Consider the following 23,503-nt stretch of genomic DNA (forward strand, 5'->3'; position numbering starts at 1 on the left):
CGGTGTCCATTTTGAATCCCACATGACGGCAGGGGGGAATGGAGGCGCTAGGGGAATGGTTTGGGTCCTGCCCTGAAGGGACGCACACCAAAATCCTGGCTTGTATTAGTAATTGAATAAGCCTATAAGCCAGAAATCCCTCCAGCCATACATTGCTAGCAACAAACATGGCGGCCAAATTTTACCAGGCTCTAGCTCTGGTGCTTGCCCCAATGTCGGTTCTGCAGCAGGCTGCTCCCAGGGCCATCCCCCAAAAGCTCCTAGTATGGACTGTGCTGGAGCTGCTCCTGTGAGATATAGTCTCTTTGATTACCAGCCTCAGCACTGGGGTCACTTCTTGCCCTTCATCTCTCTCTCCTCCAGCAGTGCCTGTGTCTGGGGGGTTCTAAGAGCACCATTCCCGCTCAGCAGATTATCATGCACAATCGTGGGCTCAGTGCTTGCTACAGTTCCTAGTACCCAGTCAAATTCCTGATGAAAGATGCAGGAAGAAAGGTGTCCCCGAGGTGTCATTAGCATCCTTGACTTTGTGGTACATTGTCTTCAGATGCTTGATTTGCTCTCTGCATTGGTCTGCTGTCTGGTCAATCCCCAACACTGCTCAGATATAGTTTTGTGGACATGATCACTTCTTGTGCTTTTGCTGATGTTGAATATCATGCTTGCTTCACACCAAAGGTTAACAAGAATCTGGCTGTGTTCCTCTAGCCAGCTAGCAGCATGCTTGCTGCAGTACTTTTTTCTGGGTGCTGACCACATTAATAAATGTGAGGGTTATACTGTATTTCCAGCTGAGCAGCTTGCATGGAAATGAAGGGTTAAACGCTGAGCTGCTGCGTTTGAACCAGGAGTTTGCTCTGGTTCCAGGGAAGCAAGTGGGAAGTTTGAGGATGGAAGGGCTGGGCAGCACAGTTCCATGGGATTGTGGGGCAGTGTTTATGGACTCTCCAGACTCCAGTCTGGTGCCTGGACTTGAGCTGCATCCACACTGCAAAGTGCTTGGGCTTGGATACCCATCACAGTGGGGTTTGGGCTGTGACCTCCACCCCTTTCTAGCAGGATCCACAGGCTCAAGTCTAGAGGGGGTCTTGGCCTGAGTCAGACTAATTTGTGTGTGGATGGAAGGGCAGCTTGAATTTGAACCTGAGTCCAGGTACAGACTTAGTGTGCTGTGTAGACATTCTCAAAGAGACCTCCTTTAGCTCATAGTAAATAGCAACCTGTGTAGATACTGAGGTCACACACTAAAGGGAGACAGAGTCCTATGCACTAGATCAGCATGCTCCCCCATTAGACAAGCTCCCCTTGAGAGTCTGAAGTGCACAGGAGTTAATGTCTCATGTGGGATGCCACTTTGTGATGGGTCATGGCTCACACCAGTCGTGAGCAGAGATTTAACCCTGGGACCTTCAGCACCAAAAATAGAGGTTTCTACCACTTGAGCTAAAAAAGGAAAATAGCAATCTGTGGTTAGCCACTGGGCAGAGTCCTAGCAACAGGCCCTCAGCCAGCCTATTAAAGTTATGCTCTTGTCTTTTTACTCTCCCTTTCCCTAGCAAACGGCAGGGAATTTAACACCAGCACAAGCTGCAACGTACTTGAAAACGTACCTATCCAAAATCATTGGTTAAACTATGGCCTGCCACCTTGATAGATGCTGCCATTTGAATGCAGTGATTGCCCCAAGATCAAGTCCTGTTACCTCGGCCAATCATTCAGTCCCACGGTACCTCACTGGAAATGCAGGAGTTACTTCCCCTCCCCCAAACACACCATCGTGGCTAAATTCCTTGACGGGCCACTGAGTCAGGACTTGTGTCATTTTACTATCATTTCAATGACATAAGAAAAACGTTTATTAGACTCTTCCCACCCTCACTCTTATGTGGCGGTCAGACTGCCCCGTGAAGGTGTAGACTCAGGCTAGAGTTGGTGGGGAGACATAGCACCCCTGGGAGGCACACCCTGCACATGCCCTTACAGGTTAAAGCATGTACCCCCAGCACAGCAAGCCACCCTTGCTTCCCATGGTGCGCCCTGTCTCTTCCCACCCCATTTAGGGTGGCCAGTGTCCCTCGGAGGGCTAACAGAGAGCAAGTACTTAACAAAACAGAGCACGGGAGCTGCCATTGTGTTGCTGCGTGGGAGAAGGCATGCTGGTTGGGGATGAAGCTGCTTGCTCCCTGTCCCCACAACTTGCATGACCAATGGGGGTGAGGGGATAATTACAACATGGCCCATAGTGTGCCGGAGCAAAATATCAGTCACATTCTACCTCACAGAGATAGCCACCCTCCCGCAGTATTGCAGGGCTCCTCCCTCTGCAAGTGTTGGGATTATTGTGTGAATGAAAGGTGTTTTGGCCCATACCCTCCACAGTATTTAAGTACCTAACTCCCACTGATGTCATTGGGAGTTAGGCATGTAAACACTTTTGATGACCTGAGATTATAAGTCATAAACTTCATAATGTCCATATCATGAATGCTATGGCCTATCTGCTGGTAAAACAACGACACTAGAAGGATTAACAAACGAAACCATACAGATGCTGATAAACACTCAGCAAAAAGTGCTTATTTTTAGCATTAAATGGGTGAGAATTTGAAATCACCAACATCGACTGCTGCACATGAAGCAAAAAAAAATGGAGTTTGGTATCTATAAAGACACAGGTGAAAAAAATACATTACTGGAAATTTCAGAGGATACACTACGGGAAGTACAAAGGGATGTTTCCTTAGAAACAAAGAACTAGCCACACATTTACAAGTGTAGCACCTTGATGTGTGATTCTTCTGTTACCTTCCTGATTTTCATTCATACACTTGACTTTGTTCATATTGTGGGTTCAGTTTATGTTACTCTAAGGAAGTTCCAGTACAATACTTTTCAGAGTAACATCACACTAAGGCACTGTAAGTATTTAATCCCATAGCTACATAGCTGCTTATTGTACAATGCATATTAGGAACATGTTCCTGCTAATGCATATGCTTTTTAAAATAGAAAAGGGAAAAAAAGCAACCTCAAAAACAGATTAACCAACCTTAAACTATAAGAGTAACAAGTTTTATATAGTATGTGACATTAATAGTTGATGAAGAAAGTGCATTTCAAATGACGGAAAACAATAAATTAAGTTCTAATATATTTATGGATGGCAACAGTAATATCAACAGGTTTAAGAACAAGATGTGTTGGAAAAAGAATCTTGACTGCAATACAAATAGAAAATCCCACTGTACGTCATATACATATGGACCATTGGCCAGGAACCCCACAGAAAATATACATCCACTGGGAATCAAGAAGTGGTGGACAGGACAGATGCAAAAAGGTTTTTAGATTTGGCAGAGAAAAGTAAATGTCTTCTGCCTTTCATTTTAAAGAATGAGTACACAATCAAAGAGAATATTACCGGTTACGCCAAGAGAGAACAATGATAGTATGTTAGATAGAGCTGTATATTACAGGCCCCAATGCCAAAGAAATTCTTTGCCTAGCAACACTGCAAAAATTGCATACCTTTTTGCATGCTAGGGTATTTAGACTTGGTCCATAACTTAAAATTGGGATGGAATTGGCCTGCCTGCTGGGATGCTGTGGAACTTTGCAAAACAATAGTGAGGCAATTTGGATACAAGATCCCTATTTACAGTTTCCACAGAAACATATTCTTAAATAGACAACTGTGTACACACTGAACAGAATCAAAGGGCAGTAGAAAGTAACTGGTGCTCAAAAGAATACTGGAAAATTATATTATACAGCTTGGCAATTTACTCTTGCAGCCCAATCAGTGCAGAGCTGCAGCCCATGTGACATCCTCAGGGCCGTACAGCCAGTATATATATTGTGTGGCTGCAGCCCACATGACACTGAGACAGCTGCATATGTGGCCCACAATGCTAAATAGGTTGAGAACCACTGCTTTAGCGTCATTTAAAATGTACTCTTTATAGGAAAACTATCGCTTACACAGAAAAGATAAAACATTAAGTGGAACTAGATGGTGAACAATGAGCTAAAGGAAAAAGAAAGATGTGTGAGGATTACTTTGGAGATATACCTTTTTATTCCTTCTCCCCCTACCCAAGGGCTCTGTATCAGGCCAACCGGTCTTTCCAAGGGAAGTTGGCTGGGGTGTCATCTCTCTCTCATTTCTAAGGCCTGGTTTATACATAGGTTTTATACTGATTTAACCAAATTGGGTTACAAACTGATTTAGTTAAGTTCATGCAACTTTTATATGTAGACAAGGCCTACAGGCCTGTTTCTCTGGGTGTTTTTTCCAATAAAATGAGATGTAGGGAAAAATTATGACTCCATGCGCTAAAGTTATAGAAATATACTCCCTTTATGGTTGTGTTCAATACAAACAACAAAGCATCAAAGAGAGGAGGCAACTGATTCATAGTGACATTCACATATTTTCAATACCTGCCAAATGTTTGGGTTGGCAGCTAACTCCACTGTGCCTGAGGGGATTCTCTTTAATGTACTCCTACCCTGTTGCCAGTTAGATAATTTACCTCAGGCTTTTATAACTTTGCAGACTTTCTATTGGATTTATTTCAGCGCCAAAGTAAAATATATTAATGTTCCCAACCTAAGCAGTACAGAGAGTCTCTAAGTGGTTCAGAGAATGAATAGAAAGCATGTACATCTACACTGAGACTTTAACCAAAACATGGAGGCATAACATGAAACCTGTCATTTTGACAAAAGGCTCACAAAACAAAAGCAGCGGAACACTTCATTTGGTGAGATCAATGGCAGGAGAAAAGTTATGTCCCACTCTGAAGATTTATGATTTCTTTGTTCTGGAGGCTGTGTCCCCTCAGAAGTACCAGCATGGCAGCACTTCTCAATCTTAACTAACATTGGGGAAAATGGAAAGTCACCTAATACCCCTTCCTCCTACAGCAAGCAAGACTGTATGTCATATCACTGAAAGGCTACTTTAAGAGAGCTGCTAAGCTGTGGTTATCACAATGTGGGGAACTGGCTCTTCCACGCTTACTGCTGCAAAGACAACTTCATTTTTAAACAGCCTTAGTGGCATATTTCTAAAATCAATATATCCAGCTAGATTTCAGCTATAGTGCACAAATTACTGAGATCTCTAGATGTCAAAACCAAGGTATATGCACTAGAGGGACTCAGAAGGTCTTGACAAAGTGGATTTGTCCTTGACCTGTTAGTTTACCTCCATTCTGTTAATTAAAGTTACACACACCAGGAAATGCTGCAGATTTTTGTTCTCTTCTATGTTATTCAGCAGACTGATGTAGCTCAAAAGTAGACAGTAAATATTAGTAAACTGAAGAAATATCTTAACTGGTTAATGAAGGGAAATTGATCATATGTGCTGCTTACGTCAAACGATGCACAATAAACTTTTAAAATGATCTGTTAGTCTGAAGGTAACTTAATGGCGAGTATGATTCCAATCAGCAGTAAGATTAGAAACCCCAATTTATAGGGGTCTCTCATAAAAACTCATTTTTTCTTCAGTTTTAGCACTAATGAGGCATTTAAACGGTCAATTCTGAATATATTGCTCAATCAGATAGAATCTTAAGCAATCTTCCATGTTCACTTTTAAAGCATCCATAAATGTTGTAGCCTTAAGGAAGTTAGCAGACTAATCTACAAATTAAGGCAAACAGGAACAAATTTCTTGGTTTTTTTTTTAAACTTATGAGCTCTTATTTTTGTTTTGTCCCTAACCATTTTCTGTACACCAGCCTGTGTGAATTTGCTCCAAGGCATTTTGTCCTGGAAGACACCGACAATAATGGCAATGCACCAACATCTGAATACATTTTGCTGAATTGTGTATCCAACTGCAGCTTTCGTATATTGTTATGGGGATTCCCTCCTTTCAACTATCTATGTCTATACCAGCAAAGTACTCTGAGCACCATTTTTGCCACAAAGGTAGCCACCATGAGGGGATAATGCTGGATGTATGGCAATGCTGTCTGCTCATTTTGATACTTCTGATTTCTGAAGAGCTACTGCCTCCACCTTCTGGGCTGCAGTGCCTCACAACATTCCATAGGTGCTTTTTTCTCAGTTTGCAAATACACAGTTTTGCAGAAGAAGGGAAGGACAAGGCTCTTGAAAGAAATGAGAATATGTATAATCTGCTTCTTCACATGCCAGGATAAGGATAACAAATGACTACCAGGATAAGCATGTCTATTTTCCCTACAGTATCACATGTACCACCCACCAGGACAATAGTCTACACTTGCCCTGAAATCCTGAGAAAAGAAATTGTGCACATTAATGGATCCTGGGATTTTTAGCCATAAACATGCTGTGTTTCTTGAGGGGAAAAAGAAAAAGTGCAAGTGGTAAGATTATTCTGATGTTGAAGAAACTCCTCTTTGTTCCTTATAAACTGGGTACATTGTTTAAGGAAAATGTTTATCACCACTGCTACACTATGCATCTGGCAACTTTATTATGATGGGTACAACATTTTTGGAATGGAGAACAATGTCATTATGAAAGTTGAACAAAAATGCTGAATAGAGTCAATAGTTCATTCAAACTGTGGGAAGGGACTAAACCAGCCTACACACACAGCGCTCTAACGGCCAATAATATACAGACAGATGAGGGCAAAAACATACTTCTAATGCCATCAGTCTAGGATTTCTGGCACCACAACCAGCATATCTCCTTCAGCTCTTGAGGGAATATTTATGTACTATATGTAGGCTGTTGCCAGAATGCAAGTAAACTTCATAGCTGACTGCCACTTATACCATTCACGGGAGCAGTAAGTTAGCTGTTGGCTTGCAAACTATGAAGTCCAGTAACAAAGTAAGAAAGAGCATAACTACAGCATTTGGTAATCATAGCATTCCTTATTCTCCTGCTTTCACTGAAAGTAAACAGGTTAAATGTCTCTGATGTAGCTATGCTTTTAAATAGTGATTAAAGAAAACAAATTTGAAAGAATTGCCAGGCTTACCATCCTTTTCTTTCCTCCATAAATTGTATATTACAATATAGCTGAAACTACTGGAGTTAATTCTCTACAGTAGGTTATATTAAATGGCACGTATAAAGCATTTTAAGGCAGCGGAACATTTTAGGAATATCTCTGGTGATGGAAAAAGGCTAATATAGTACTAATCATATAGCATTTTAATTCAGAAAAAATAAGCCCAGCTGTATTGACCTAGCATCATAAGGGCTGGAAAACCAAACAAGTATGCCATTAAGCATGTCTGAGGAATCCACTGAGCTAATCTGCTTCTGATACATATTGTGCAAGCTCTTGTCGCTGCAATTATAGTAAAAAAATGCATATTCACTATGCCTGCAAACCTATGTAAAAGATGTACAAAATATAAATGTCATCAGGACTTTATATTTTCAAAATTTTAAAATAAACACAAAGTATATATAGGCATATATGTTGTAATTTCAGCATCGACACTAGCACAGAGTTTGTCTCTTCTAAATACAGACCTGTATACTTCCTATTCCAACACATGCACCTACAAACACATGATCATGCATACAGCTTTACTTTCTGCTGTTTGCAGAAAAGTCAGAATATACAGAACTATACATTGTATCAACTCAAAATAGATTGGCAAATCAAGGAGGATATAATTCAAAAGAAATTCTTTGTAAGCCATTTAAGAAAGAAAAAGAAAAAGAAAAAAACAAGGATATAATTATTTCATCAATAAAAACACTGAAGACTGTGATGATGATCTAAGATTGAAAATGCTTTGCCCAGTAAGTCAAGTGACAGGGTTACTCCTGGACGATATACAGCAGTGTAGAACTGGTTGCTTTCACAAACACAGAACACAGGGTTATAAAGAGGCGCAGAGCTTTCACATTTCACAACAGCATCAAATTCATCCTTGAGTTCAGACTACTGAGGTCTCTGACTGAAGTGAGAGAGAATAATTGTGTGCAGTCCTTCTCACAGCAGGTGGTGCTGATGGTGATCTGGATGCCCATCTGGAAGGTAAGCGTCGATTTGCTGGCCGTGCTGGCCGTGAGAACCCTTTCCCAGTTGAATATTTAGCTGGCACAGATATCTAGAACACAAATGAAACTACTTGTCTTAACAAGTCACAATGAAACTACTTGCCTTAACAAGTTACAATTCGTGGAATGTAAAGGGAATGAAATGGCATACCCTCGCCAATCTCAGAACAGGTGGTCATGGGTTATTAAAAGGACCTAACGATGTATTTACATAGCAATGTATAGAATGCAAAGGAACAGACACTTCTATAGATAGGAATTATTATATCAGTTGCAGTATGAGGTATGTGATCATAAATGCTAGACACAAGGGAAGGTATAAAATTTTAACTCATATGCAAACCATAAATTAATTGATCCTGCTGGCGTCTTTTCATTTTTGGAACTTCTGCAGATGAACTTTTATGCTGGTTCACAAACACACAAAATACAACAATACACTGAAACAGGTATCTTGATGGATCCTGTTATACCAACTGGGACTCATTGTGCAGGACTGTGTTTCCATTACTGTTATGTGAAGATGTTTGCACTTCATAAATTGTTAATGATGATTATTTATGAATACAGTGTCACAGCTGCATAAGAGCTTTAAAAACACATGAAATACAACAGTCCAGATTCTGCTCTTCATTTCACTAGTGTAAATACAAGGTATTTACCATAGATCTGATTCTTTGCAAAGTGAGTGCAGATGGGTTTAAAAATGTTGCCATTTTAATTAGTTAGTATTTTACATCCACTTTACTTAGGCATAAATGACTACACAAGGGGCAAGACAGAGGAGAGTCAGGCCCACTGGTTTTAGTAGAGTAACTCTGGATTTATGCCTGTATAAATAAAATCATATGCTGGCTCATTGTTCTTTCCCCAAATATTCATTGACGAAAATCAGAAGCTTCTATTTTTATTTTTTTGTGATGGTGGAACAAGGTTGTTTCAGCTGAAAATTATACTCTGCACTAATGAAGCTGACCACAAAAAACAAAAAAAAACAAAACCAAACATAAATCCCTTTTGTTAGGCTCAAACCTTGGTCAGAAGAAAAGCTATAGGATCAAATTCTCAGCTGTTTAAATCAATGTGGCTTCACTGAAGTCAATGGAATTGTGCCAATTTGAATTATACCAGCTGACGATCTGACACATAATCGTTTTTCTCCTATGGGGTTTCACAGCTCCAAATGAGTCTACCCTGTTTCTGTGAGGAGCTAATGAGGTTATCATAGAACTATAGGGTTAGAAGGGACCGCAAAGGTCATCTAGTCTAATCCCCCGGCAAGATGTAGGATTTGTTGTGTCTAAACCATCCAAGGCAGATGGCTATCCAGCCTCCTTGGGAAAACCTCCAGTGAAGGAGCTTCCACAACCTCTCTAGGCAGCCTGTTCCATTGTCCTATTGTTCTTACAGTTTGGAAGTTTTTCCTGAGATTAAATCTAAATCTGCTATGCTGTAGTTTGAGCCCATCGCCTCTTTTCCTGCTCTTTGTGGCAAAAGAGAACAACTTTTCTCCATCTTTTTTATGGCAGCCTTTCAAGTATTTGAAGACTGCTATCATGTCCCCCCTTAATCTCCTTTTTACCAGACTCAACATACCCAGTTCCTTCAGCCTTTGCTCGTATGGCTTGCATTCCATCCCTTTGATCCTCTTTGTCATTCACCTCTGAATCCTTTCCAGTTTCTCTACATCCTTTCCTTTGTATTCTTCCATCCAGTACTCTACCTGGGCCAGTAGTGACTTCCACTTCCCAGCAGCCGTTGGAGGACCAGTAACTTCAAATACATTTTTTTAAAAAAATACCTGTTTCCCTTTTCTTTTAAAAAGAATTTGAGAAAAGGGCAACATTTCTACACTACTGCCAGTAAAATAAGGCCAAATGTAAAATGCTGTGGCTGTGGCAGCCTATTCTTTCCCCTGGCTCAGTGTTGGGACTGACCACATGGTCTGGATTTGAAGAACGTGTGAGAATGCTCCATTACTGGAAGCTTATAGAGACCCAGCAGGCAACTGCAGGGGCCAAGAAGCAGCCATCCCTCTGGAGACGGCTCTCTCAGCCCCCAGAAGTTTTGCCTTTGGAGACTGTGTTAAGGCCATTTGAATGTTTTTGAAAACATTAGTCATTTTGGGGGGAAATGTGCCAGATTCAGATGTTAGTTATAGCAGTGCAAATCTCAAGTAACAATACTGAAGTTAAATTCTAGATTTACACCAGTGCAACTGAGATCAGAACCTGGCCCACAGGACTCCTCTGTTTCACTGACGTAGCTCTATTACCTTTCATGGAATTACTTCTGACTCACACTGGAGTAAATGAGATATGGATCAGGCCCAAAGTGTCCAATATTACACAAACATCTAAAATGTCATTTAGGACTGTCCCATTTTAGTGGCTTGTTTCTGAGGTTGGGTATAAAATTGAGTTAACTGATTTCGGTAAATCTTACCTCCGGTAACTTCTGTCTCTCTTTGCCTGGTTTGACTTGCTGCCTAACATGCCTGGCTGAATTCCTCTGAAACTCTTGCTTTCCTTGCTCTATCTGGAGCATTTCTAAATACTGACTCAATGTCTCACAACTCCCATCTGTGAACTCAGAATCTGGCTGTGTCCACTTATCTTTGCAGCATTTAGAATTATACAAAGAAGTCACTGTAGATTTTTCATAGTTTTTCAAAAGTTTTTCAACAACTCCATAATTTGACCGTGAGTCAGCTGAACGGGGGCGACCAGATAAATTACTTGGTCTCCAATCATGCTCGTGAAGCATATGCCGGTAGCCACTGGTGCTCAGAAGTCCATTTGTTTTCTTTTGTTGCCCTGTTCTGGTAATTTTGCTTGGATTGCAAGGATCCTGTTCCTTTGCTGCAGAGAGTCTGGGATTTGAAACATAAGATGCATTTACAGTTTCTGTTCTGTTAACGATAGAGTCATACCCTGCACCACAGTGTTTATGATCTTCAGTTAGTGTTTGAAGCTTCTGATTTTCTTGTGAAGATTTGCTGCATTTATCTGTATGAAATACAGTCCTGTTAAATTCATCAATCTTTGCTGCCAAAGTTTCATTTCTCTGGGTCTTCTCTGGCAGCATCGCAGGGGCACAGGAGCCATTACCGTAATGCAGACCATTATGAGATTTAGGGCAATGTCTCCTCTGCACATTCTCTGTTTGCACCATATTTCCATCTGAACAGCTTTTCTGGGCAGACAATGGGGAAGATCCATTCTTTGTACCTTTTCCAAGCTTGCCCACATCACATGACCATGTGTTGTGACAAAAACTTGCCACTGCACTGCACTCAGATAGTTTCTCTTTTCTGGCTGTAGATACTGAAGCAGTTACCACTGCACCACCTTTTGCAGACTTCCCTTCATTTGCATGTGCCGTTGGAGCTTCACTCTGTTTTGCAGGAGAAGGATTAATACATTTCCTTCCATTCCTACCCTCCTGAACCTTACAGTTACTTTTGCTGCCTGAATCAGAGACTTGTACAGCTGCAGAGAGTGAACTTGTCAGATGTCGAGAAGTGCTCCGTGGAGGAACTGGCGGGGCTTCTTTTTTTGGCCAGGGCATGAAGTCACTTCCTCCATCACCAGTAAGAGCGCTATAAGGCATATCTTTCAAACCCCTGTTGGCATTCATCAAGTTCTTCCTGTAATTTTGGCCTTCTGATTCAGAAGTGACTGAAGAAGTGTGTGGTTCATTGATGAACATACAGTTCATCTCAGGCATAATAACTGTGTTTTGGGTTTCTTCAAATTCTTCCAGAAAAGGAACTGACTTCATTCTGTACATAAAAGAAGAGGCATTTTTAGAGATGAGTGATGAGGATGTTCCTCCTAAGGAGTCATCTGGGGGAAAAAAAGGGAAAGCTAAACCTGTAGACATGTTACAGAGCACAAGGGCAGTGGCTGACCGCCCAGGGAACAAGGGCTTAACCCCAGCACAGTTTTCCACTCCTAGTGCCCCAAAATCCTCTCAAACAGTCAATTCCACTGCTATGTACACAGGGAAGAAATCCCACCCTATGATGGAAGAGTTTGAAGGAATCTCAGCAAAGGGAACCTTGCAGTGTATTTTTGCCCTCTGCCCCCCACCAGGATCCCCTCTCACAGGTTTTACTGTAGGAAGGAGGATGGGCCCTCTAATTTTTACTGAGTTCAGTGGGAGTTTGCATGAGTATGGACTGAGTGAGGAGAGCCTCTGGATATAGTCATTGGCTTGTGTAAATGTCTTAATATCCAAGATGATAGCAAACAAATACGTCATATATGGTTCCATTCAACAATCACATTTTCCAGCACGCATTCACAAACTGTACACCATTCCCTTCACAGATAGAAACGCTAAAGTAATCGTACACTGAGGAAAAGACTGTGGGCTGCCCATGCATGGATGTGCTGTGAGGGGGTGGGGAGTGAGACTTCAAGGAGCCCCTCTGTATTTCTTGAGCCTCTGAGCAAGGGCCTGGCACAATGTGCCCAGGTACCTAGAAGGCAATAGATGTTAGCTGCCTAGAAGATGACAGGGTGAGATTAGGTCTGTGGTCACCAGAGTTCGAGAGAGGAACACAATGCATCTTCTCCAAGAGTGGTGCAGCTGCCACACAAATGTGGGCTTCCCAGGAGCCCCAAGGAGGAATTCTGGCAGAATCAGCCAAAAAACCTTCAGGGCATTCAGCTGTGATGTGGCTCCACTGAATCCCTGGCAGACAACCTGTCACACCAAGAGCACAATTTAGCCATGTGTATTTTATGTACATCTTTGTGTAAGGGGTGGTGCCTGGTGGTATTGCCCCAGGAGGAATCCAAGGGCACTGTATTTGCAGTGGATGGGGTGCTGGCGGAGGGAAAAATTATTTGCTACTGTTCTTTTCAGCATGCAGCTAACTTCCCCCTGATGTGGCCAGCCATCTCCACTAGTTTACGTGTGCAAAGTGGGGGAGTGGGGTGGAGAGAGCCTCTCCCTGCCTCCTTGCTCCCTGTAGGGAGTATCTGGTACAAATCTCCTCCAGTCCCTCCAGCAACCAGGGCTGAGATCAAGGTAACGCTAACATGACACACAAGGAAGATAGAAATCTTTCATCCTGTCTACTCCGCTGCTGTGTGAGGGGTAGGCACAATCTAGCCCTATGTAAATATAGATATCAGTTTATATATTTTGGAGGTACACTGCATTTTCTGCAACTAAACCATGAGTTTGAAACATATTTTGGTTTTCACTGGGATTCCTTACACTGAGCACTGAGAAACTCAGCACTGGACCCTTATCCATCTCCTGACCAATACAGTGGCAAATCTCCCTTTAACTTGAATAGGCCCATTGTTGCCTTTCTTCCCCCTAACATAAATGGGCCAAATGTGTTTTTACCTTCCATGGCTGGGCTTCTTTCGAATTTCCTCTTGATAGCTGCATAACTCTTCACTAACTTTTGCCAGTTCTTTAAGAGCCTTTACAAATATAAATAATGTTACCTTAGAGTGAACAATAATCTCCAGAATTGTTTTAAACCGAATACTGATTTACATGGGAGAATCCTGTGCAGAAGGGAGTAGCACAGAAATATCTCCAAGTTATGGACGAAGATAAATAGCATGCCATTAGTATATTTACAAAAGTTTATATTCTCAACAGTAGAACTGAGGGGGAAGGAGAAATATTCCCTGGCTGGGAAGTTGTTGCATCCTGAGGATCAGAGGACATATACTTTGGGTAGAGAGAGAAGGATTTCATCATCTTCCCCACATTTGCAACTGAGTGCCACAGTTACTGTCTTACTTACTGCATTGAGATCACCAGCATAACTACTGGTATATTTCTTAGAAGTTTTCAAGCTGAGGCAGTCTTCATATTCCTCGTGGCTGTCAAAGGCCAGACTCTTCCTTAATAAAGCATTGTTTTTCTTCTTGATTCTAGTTTCTTTACATTCTTGTTCTGTTTTACTGAGCAAACTCTTGTCTTCCATTCTGTCATTTGCCAAGTTGAGTCGACAGTTCAATTCTGCTGTGTCACTCCGTTCTGAAGTAGGGGAATATACAGACAGCTGCAGCATCTTGCTATGAATGGCCTTATTATCCCGGGTATTCATATTGCTCTCCCTCCTTAGTTTTACCTCCTGGTAAAGCTGAAAAGGAAATAAAACAGCCTATTTAATCAAAGTAGTGTTATGATTTTGTAGGATAAAGGGCTGTATTTATCATCTGTTTTAAACTATGTTACATCCCTGGCAGGTGTCTGTCCAGCCTGCTCTTAAAAATCTCCAATGATGGACATTGCACAACCTTCCTTGATAATATATTCCAGCGCTTAACTACTCTGACAGTTAGGAATTTTTTTCTAATGTCCAACCTAAATCGCTCTTGCTGCAATTTAAGCATATTGCCTGTTGTCCTATCCTCATAGGCTAATGAGAACAATTTTTCTCCTTCCTCCTTGTAACAACCTTTTAAGTACTTGAAAACTTTAGTCTTCTCTTCTCCAGATTAAACAAACCCAGTTTTTTCAATCTTCCTTCATAGGTCATGTTTTCTAGACCTTTAATAATTTTTGTTGCTTTTCGCTGGACTTTCTCCATTTGTCCTGAAATGTGGTGCCCAGAACTGGACACACTAGCTCCAGCTGAGGCCTAATCAGCGCGGAGTAGTGTGGAAGAATTACTTTGGGTGTCTTGCTTACAACACTCCTGCTAATACATTTCAGAATGATGTTTGCTTTTTCTGAAACAGTGTTACACTGTTGACTCATATTTAGCTTGTGATCCATTATGACCCCAGATTCCTTTCCACGGTACTCTTTCCTAGGGAGTCATTTTCCATTTTGTATGTGTGCAATTGATTTTTCCTTCCTAAGTGGAGTACTTTGCATTTGTCCTTATTGAATTTAATCCTATTTACTTCAGACCATTTCTCCAGTTTGTCCAGATCATTTTGAATTTGAATCCTATCCTCCAAAGCACTTGCAACCTCTCTCAGCTTGGTATCATCTGCAAACTTGATAATTGTACTCTCCATGCCATTATCTAAATCACTGATGAAGATATTGAACAGAACCAGACCCAGAACTGATCCCTGCAAGACCCCACTCGATATGCCCTTCCAGCTTGACTATGAACCACTGATGATTACTCTCTGGGAATGGTTTTCCAGCCAACTATGCACCCACCTTATAGTATCTCCATCTAGGCTGCATTTCCTTAGTTTGTTTATGAGAAGGTCATGCGAGACAGTATCAAAAGCCTTACTAAAGTCAAGATATGTCACATCTACCACTTTCTCCCTATCCACAAGGCTTGTTACCCTGTCAAAGAAAGCTATTAAGTTGGTTTGAAATGATTTGTTCTTGACAATCCATGCTGACTTTTACTTATCACCTTATTATCTTCTAGGTGTTCGCAAATTGATTGCTTAGTTATTTGCTCCATTATCTTTCCAGGTACTGAAGTTAAGATGATTGGTCTGTAATTCCCTGGGTGGTCCTTATTCCCCTTTTTATAAATTGGCACATTATAGATTTTCATTCAGTAGAACCACTGATAGGCTGAAAAATTTGATATGTATTTTTAATTAAGAAATCTGATTCCTACAGTGGAATGACCAATGGACCATTCTATTGTCACAAGGAGAAGCTTTGTTAAAATTAAATTTTTGTTAAAATTAAATTTGTTAAAATTTCTATTTTAATCTATGGCTTAGAGCAGGGGTGGGGAACGTCATTTGGTCCGACCCACGAAATCATTTGGTCTGGCCCTGGCGGCGGGGGGGAATTCGGCAGCGGCGCGGTTTCACGGCGGCGGCGGGGTTCCGTGGGGGGGGCAGTGCCCACCGCCGAAACCCTGCCGCCATTTGCCCCTTTTCGGCGGCGGGGGGACTTCGGCGGCGGGCACTGCCCCCCCCCCCCCCTGGGACCCCGCCCCCGCCGTGAAACTGCGCCGCCGCTGAATTCTCCCCCACCGCCAAATTCTCCCCACCGCCAGGGCCACCATCAGGCCCTTGACAGAAAAAAGGTTCCCCACCCCTGGCTTAGAGCTATGGAATGGGGTTCCAGCAAGTCTCACAAGTTAAGTACCTCTGCGCTGGGTCAGTACCTGAACGGTAGAGTGTTAGAGAAAACCAATGTGCTCCAGTAAATTCTGAGGGTCTTTAAATAAGTGAAACTGTCTCTGTGAATCAATACTGAATCAATATTCCAGAATGGTGTTGGATGGTAATGTGCTACTGCCTTTTTGATTAACTATAAAACTGAGGTCTAGCCACTAATGGATATTTAAGGTCTTCTGCCTCCACTAGTAAAAGCAAAGGTGTTCTTAAGTCATGTGTCCTGGTACATTCTAATTTGGGGAATTATAATACAAAGGCTTCCACTTCTAGTGCCTTGCATGCAAGGATACCAAAGCTCTTTACCATCATTAATTAATTCTCACAATACCCATGTGCGGTAGACAAGGGATATAGCCACCTCTGAACTGAAAAGGGATATAGCCACCTCTGAACTGAAACACACCTACTCTTTAACAGTGCAGAGCAACTCTGTAACACAATTTAGGACAGGCAGTAAAGAAAAATACTGCATCTGGTTGAAACTACATAGCGAATACATATAGGTAGAATGCAATTACCTGAGTTGGGAATTTGGCTAGGACACTGAGATTTACACATTTCTATTTTTATGTGAAAAGGGAGGTGGAATTGTGAATGATCACAAAGGGTCACTGCATCTCATTCAAAAGCTATCAGGCCTGATTCTCCCATTAAGGCTGCTTTACGCTGCTCTGGCAGCTTAAAGGTGCATTACAGTGTATGTAAATTACAATTATACTCACTTTAAAGTCTCTTTACACTGCTAGAGCTGTGTCAAAGTGCCTTAATGTCATTGAGAATTAGGCCCATCATCTCTGACATCAGAGAGTCAACTAATAAAATGGCAGATCATTATTAACTATAATATAGCCCCAATAAGCTGTTGGGGCTCCATTGAGCTAGATGCTGTAAATGACAGAAAGGAAACCTGATTCCTGCCCCAAACAGTATATATATATACACACCTACAGGGATCACATTACTAACTGCTGAAATGTAGTCACTTCTGTGGCAAAACAAGACAACTATTTAACAAATCACAGCAACATTGCAACATTTAAGGCAGGAAGTGGAGAAGAATATCATATTCAATTCCAATAGAAATTACAGCTGAAACACGAGGGCAGCATATGTTTGTGAGTCATCTGGCTTCATTTTCCTTTTCCATTTTATTATTTTCCTTTCATGTGAGCAATCTCTCCCTCACATTCCCAGTGATGGCAGAAAGCAAGCAAGAATATTTTCATGTGTGTATTAGAATAAACTTGTACATTAATCAGAGGATGTTGTTCAGATGATAACTTTGGTGTAAAAGAATAATATATAAATTACTTAAGCAGTCCCAGGAAGGAAGTGAATTAGGTTGGTAGAAAGTAAATGATTGCTATCAGGTGTAAACATTCTTTGTGTCTAGGCTTTGTTTACTGTAACTCTTTTTTCTAATAAATATCGCTAATAAATACAGCAGGTCCTTGCAGGAATAAATCTCTCATTTCCTGTTCCACTCATTGTTTGATTCATGGCATTCCCTTTGATGTTAATGAATAAAGTAGTGCATAATTTATCTCAGTGTACATGGTTCTGAGTCCTCTTACAGCCAAAGAGGTACATTTTATAATGCCTGTTTTGGACTTTTGTTGATAAATGTGCATTCACCCCAGCCCCATACAGAGATGTCTGCTCAAGGTGTTACTACTTTTTAAAATGCATGTATGATGCACACTGTGCCCAGAATCTCTGGAAATGGTATATACGGCCTGCCACACTGCAGCCAATTTGACCCAAGACCAATGCTTCAAAGTGACATATCAAGTTCTTGCTCTGTATGCATGGTTATAAAATGAACAATATCTCAAATACTTCCACAGCTCAGACTTCGCATCCAGCCCTCAGCCATTAAACAGTGGCAGACACTGAACGGGAAAATGATTCTGAGAGAAAAACCATTAGGTGGCCTTGGGCTACCAGATAAGACTTTAGAAAAATGTTAATGTTTACAGTGTTTTTACACTTAAAAATCCAGAGTACCTCTTCTATTTTCTTCTGCATGACCTTCCACTGACTTTCCCACTCCTTCCTTTCACTGTCAAATCTCTCCAGCAGTTCCATCTTCTCTTTATTCCAGTTCCTCTCAGTATTTTCCAGTTGTTTATGGAGGTCCATTGCTGCACTATGAGTATCAGTTAAAAGGTGTTTCTGCTCCTTTCTTTTTTTCCTGAATGTTTCCTGTAAGCTGGGATTGATTTTATCAGAACAAGTCTTACTGATCTTTGATTCTAGCTTCAAGGGAAGAAAAAAAAAAAGAAGCAAATATAACAGGGAGCCCATTCCATTAATTTCAGTTGTGTCGACGCTTGCTTACAGGAGCCTATTATCAGGATTACAATTATAAACATATACATTACAATAGAGGTGTGGATGAACTGGAACACACAGAAGGAAAAGGAGTTCCAACCCCTTTTCCCCCAAAAAAGTGGTATCTGGTAATATATTTAGTCTGTCATTCTACCTGCCATACCTAAATAGCATAGAAACAGGGAATAATCATACAAATGGGTAATACTGAAGCTTGCTCTCTCTTAGATGAAGCAGAAGTGTCATATTGGCACTTTATCCTGCAAGACGCTGAGCACTCTCAATTCCTGCTGTAGTGAATGGCAGTTCAAGACCTTACTTAGAACCTTGCAAGATGTGTCCTTTAGGCAGAATGGCCAAGAATGCTGTCTGTGTGCTATATTTGAATTGGTTCACAAGACAACTAGAACTCTAAAGAGAGCAAGTTCGCTCAAAACAACTGAGACTTTACATTGACACATTTAAAAAGTTTGAGTGTTCTATCTATCCTTTTAATTACACAAAAGAAAACATGCAATTATGGGGGGAAACCATACATCTTTTATGCACATACATATACATATCAGAACACAATATAAAAGCTTAATATATTTTGGTTTTACAAATCCAAATAAATAAATATGTTAGTCCCATGGCATGGATCTGGAAGACAGGAGAACTGGGATCTATCTCCAACTCTTGACTGATTGTGAGACCTTGCATAAATTATTTAACCTCTCTGTGCCTCAATTTCTCCTTCTGTAAAAATACAAATCGTGATGCCCACCAACCACCCTTTGTAAAAATCTCTTGAGTTCTGTGGATGGACAAGTGCTAAGTAGCATTGCTATATTATGATATGCTTGTAGAGGGAAAGTTTTTACTGAATGGTGACAGATTTTATAGAACTGATTCTCCTCTCACTCACTCAATTTTTACACCAGTAACTTCATTAACTTCAGCAGAATGGCTGCTAATTTACACCAGCATGGGGGTCAGAACCACATCCATTAATTCATTCTTAGGAGTGACAGTTCAGTAGCCTTCCATGTTATGATGTACTGTATGCACAGTTGTGTGTGTGTTCCTTAAATCTGGGTTTCAAAGCAGACTGTTATGTTAATCAGGGGACATGGATACTCATATCTGTTCACAATAAGCAAGCAGATTGCATTGGTTCATGATCAGAGGCTGTGTCAATGTTATTTGTCAGGTCACAAAAGCCTCTCCCTTTATTGGACATGTTTCCTTTAACATAGGGATTACTAGTTTACATCAATTTTGTAATTCCCTTTTGTGCCTCATGCAAAGCTCTCCTCGCCCCTTTATTGGGCAAAGCGGATTGATTCAGCTGTGGCTACTACTTGATCACTGCTTACCACTATCTGCTTTATTTCAGGCACCTGCCAAGCTGACATCTAATTCAGAGTCAGCTTCTTTCATTAACAAGTGAGCTGTGAGCTGAGCTGAGGTCCAAAAGGTTAGCAGCATCAGTCTATGAGATGAAGTCCTGCTACAGTACATCTCAACTGACAGCACTAAGGGCCTGACTCAACTCCCACTGCAGCCAGGGGCACGCGCAGGAATTTAAATTTGACCACTTTTGGAGGGGCACATTCTGTGCCCCTGCCACAGCCCCGCGGATGCAGAAGCTCACTTTCCCCGTCGCAGCCCAGGGGCCGGAGGAGTTTGCTCTCTCTTTTGCAGCTCTGGGGCTGGAGGAGTACTGTGCCCCTGCCAATTACTGGGGGGGAGGTGCCATGCCCCTGCTTGCCCCCTCCTTTTGCACACCTCTGACTGCAGCTAATAGCAGTCACTCCACTGACTTCAGTGCAAGTTGGATTGGGGCCTAAGAGGGCAGGGCCTCCATTTAGTGAACCTCCCCGTGGCTCCCTTTCAAAATCACAGTAATGCAATAAGAATTACTTACCTGTGCAATGCGGCATTTGTTCTCGGCTCTTCAAGCTCCCACTCAGACCTGTCATTGGAATACTGAGACTGCCAAAAGCTTCTTCTTTTCTCTTCCTTCTTGAGCTCTGCCTGAACCACTTCCAAAAGAGACTTCAGATCCAGCAAAACACTGCTGTTTTCACCTACCTAGAAACATTCAGGGTAGCTTTACAAATAGAGATTTGTGAAACTAACGCAGCTGCTCCAGGACAACTCAGCACTGTTAATGAGTCCACTATTAGTTTGTTGTTTAAGACAGGCTCACGGCATCATGTTGAGGACAGCCAGGCTATGGCACTTGCCCCCTCTCCAAGGCCAAGGTTCTAGCTCAGTAGCAGAGATTGCAGTAAATGTTGATCAAAAACAACTTCTTAGATAAGAATTCCATGCACTGAAGATCTGTTGCAATCTAAGTGTCTGTTCCTGGAGCATCTACAGCCATTTCAATATTTTTTCACTTCACTACTACAAAGTTTGTTATTTTTGTGGGGGGAAGGAGGACCAGGTACTGCAGTAATTCACTCTTTTGCTATACTTACTCTGTTAGTAGACTTTTTTAACTTATTCAAGAGACTTCAGAGGAATTAACCAAAGTGATCTCTCTATTGACTCACTTGACTTCTCTTGAATGATTCAAATGCATGCAGCAAAGAACAGTGTAAAGGCATAAACTAGAGACAGAATGAGATACATTTTGCCTACTGTTTGCACAAGCCTTTGTCAGTGCAACATTAGGAATAATGACTGTGATTTAATCAGAAGCAAGTGGTAAAAATTACTGGCACCAAACCGAAAGCAATACATTGCAGCTTAATATTTACTGTCATGCACACATTTGCAAAGCAGCTCAGCATGTCAAAAGACTCACAGTACTCTTTTGGAGTGATGACTTATCAGGTATTACTCCCTTTGTTTACATCCATCTTCAAAATGTACATTTGCCTCATACAAGATTCCATTTATAAAAATAGAGTGGAGGCTATCAAAATGCAATTAAGTCCTGGAAGAAGTTAGCTGCAACTATTTACTTGTAACTTTGTAACTTCCCTCAAAAGTGCTTCTCTCTCTCTCATCATGCTTCCTTTTCCTGTTCATATCACTTCTTACTCCCTTCAAATTTCCTCTTAAGATGCAAATATTCATAGTGAAACTCATGATTGTTAATGTTTGCTCAGATGACTGGGGGACCATATGCTGCTACTGCTGTTGTTTTGGTGGGTAAATTCCTCAGAGGACTTTGACCCTTGTCCCTATCTCTGTCTCTTTCCCTGCTTGTTTCTCTCTGGAAGCCAGGAATAAGATCCCAATCTCTAATACTGCTAGTATACTCACTGTTTGTATAAAACACTGCATAGTTCCCATGGGTATTCCACGTCTTGAACAAAACAAACAAATGTAAAAAGCCGTTGCTTCCTTTTTATTAAAATACCTTTTTCTTTCACATGTAAAGTCCGATCACCCCACCACAGCCATCATTTTAGTTTGCCTTGTGAAGCACTACAGTGTCTGAAATCTGGCTATATCGGCACTTTCCACACGTCCTAGACAAGGTCAGAAGCTCATTACAGCAATCAACTTTAAGCAAATAATCAATTTTGTTGACATCAGCTGCATCTCCCTTCTCCTTTCACTGTACCCTTCCCTCCTCTCAAATAAAAAGGGTTTAGGATACTCCTGGTTGCTAATGTTACTTTCTCTCCTCTATGCACTATCAAAAATGCAAAATAGTTTGAAATTAATCTCTGCTGAGGTATGTCAATCTCTAAAAATAATCTGCTGTGACATCAGAAGAGGAGGTGTTATTTTTCAACAGAGATTAACCAGAATGGATGTGCACAGCTATTCAGATAAACATCTTCCCTGTTTTACAAGCGATTAATGCACATGTAAGATAAGGTGCTGGCTTTTGGATGGGTAATGAATGCTGGGTCTATTTTTTTTTTTTAAAGAAGTGGTTGACATCATAGATTTTATGCACTTTATATTAAACCTATGAGAAACTCTCAGAGTCTCAGTCTATTATTTAAACAACAAAAGATCAAAAGTGCAAAAATGGGCTGTCATTTCTGTCTTGTTACTAAATCATTCCATAGTTTGGAAACATAGGCTGAACCACTGAACAGCTTTTCCTGGAGAATAAAGAATCACCATCACATCTTAAACTGTTATTGGTCTAGATACAAATATTAAAATGAAGCAGATGTTTACAAGATCCATATTCAAACTGTTTACAGCTTTAATAATATGTGTTAACTTTCTTTTCTATTTCACAAATAAGGCCCTAACTCTTCAAAAACACTGTGATTACAAAGAAAGAACTTACCTTTTGTGGAGTAAGCAATCCTTCAGAAGTTTTTCAGTCCATTTCTCAATGTAGTAGTGAAAGCAGTGAGATGCATAGCTAGCTGGGATAAAGAGTTCCAGTTCTGTGAATCCTGATCCTTAAAAAAATAAACAAACAAGAAACCAGGCAAGATATAACTTTTCAATCGGAGCAGCACTTGCAACTCTCTTTGATGAACTTCACAACTTCAGTTTTGCAAACTGAAAAACAGTTCTGCTTGGCATCATCTCGGCTGCTGGCTTCCATGTGACGTCAGCTCATGGAGGATGGTTTTAAAGCCACCTCTTCCAACCCCCGTTCTGTAACTTTATATCTGCTCATATTTTGTGTAAACAACTTCAAGTCCAGGACATTTTTAGGTTTTATAGTGCAGCTTAGTATTTAGAGCTTGCCAAAGCAACCAATGTTAATATTAAAGCCATGACAATGGACAATTTTAGATTTCTTTTATTAGTTAAAGGCAACTCTGTGCTTTACAGAAGGATTCTTTTCTACATGCCACACCCAATTTTGAGGGGCACATTTTAAGTTCTTTAGGAGCTGTGCAGCTTGATCCCCAGAAACCAATTGGAAAAGCACATTTTTTATAGAGGCAACCTTTCATGATGGTTAACAACTCTCCTAAAATCCCACTCTCCCCCACACTAAAATCTTTACTTTTTGTATTCAAATATATTATCACATCTGAAATAAGACATTACTTGTCATTGCGTAATCCTATTTTATTTGTACTCTGGGAACGCTGACAATGGCTTGTTCAGCATAGACA

General features: G+C 41.0%; 2 protein-coding genes across 3 annotated transcripts in view; both read right to left on the bottom strand.

Annotated features, from left to right (window-relative positions):
* Positions 1 to 3,129: 3,129 nt before the first annotated feature.
* Positions 3,130 to 23,442, bottom strand: KIAA0408 (KIAA0408 ortholog). Its single transcript, XM_067546506.1, has 9 exons — positions 23,436 to 23,442; positions 22,714 to 22,831; positions 21,723 to 21,765; positions 20,371 to 20,537; positions 18,135 to 18,276; positions 13,814 to 14,155; positions 13,402 to 13,481; positions 10,480 to 11,818; positions 3,130 to 8,084 (listed from the first exon to the last, which is right to left on the bottom strand). Exons 1-9 carry the CDS (start codon positions 23,440 to 23,442, stop codon positions 7,911 to 7,913), a joined length of 2,412 nt encoding a protein of 803 aa, XP_067402607.1. The 3' UTR covers positions 3,130 to 7,910.
* The window catches only part of MTCL3 (MTCL family member 3), a 48,184-nt gene continuing 45,057 nt past the window's right edge, over positions 20,377 to 23,503 (bottom strand). For both annotated transcript variants that reach the window (XR_010919453.1, XR_010919452.1), the window contains exons 7-8: positions 22,714 to 22,831; positions 20,377 to 20,537 (exon numbers count right to left, since the gene is read on the bottom strand). The gene's annotated coding sequence lies outside the window, so the exon portion shown is untranslated. The remainder of the gene's footprint in view (positions 20,538 to 22,713; positions 22,832 to 23,503) is intronic.

The sequence above is a fragment of the Emydura macquarii genome, unplaced genomic scaffold, assembly GCF_026122565.2.
Source record: "Emydura macquarii macquarii isolate MOO-44397 ecotype Brisbane River unplaced genomic scaffold, CSIRO-AGI_Emac_v2 contig_1146, whole genome shotgun sequence".
NCBI classification, from domain to species: Eukaryota; Metazoa; Chordata; order Testudines; family Chelidae; genus Emydura; species Emydura macquarii.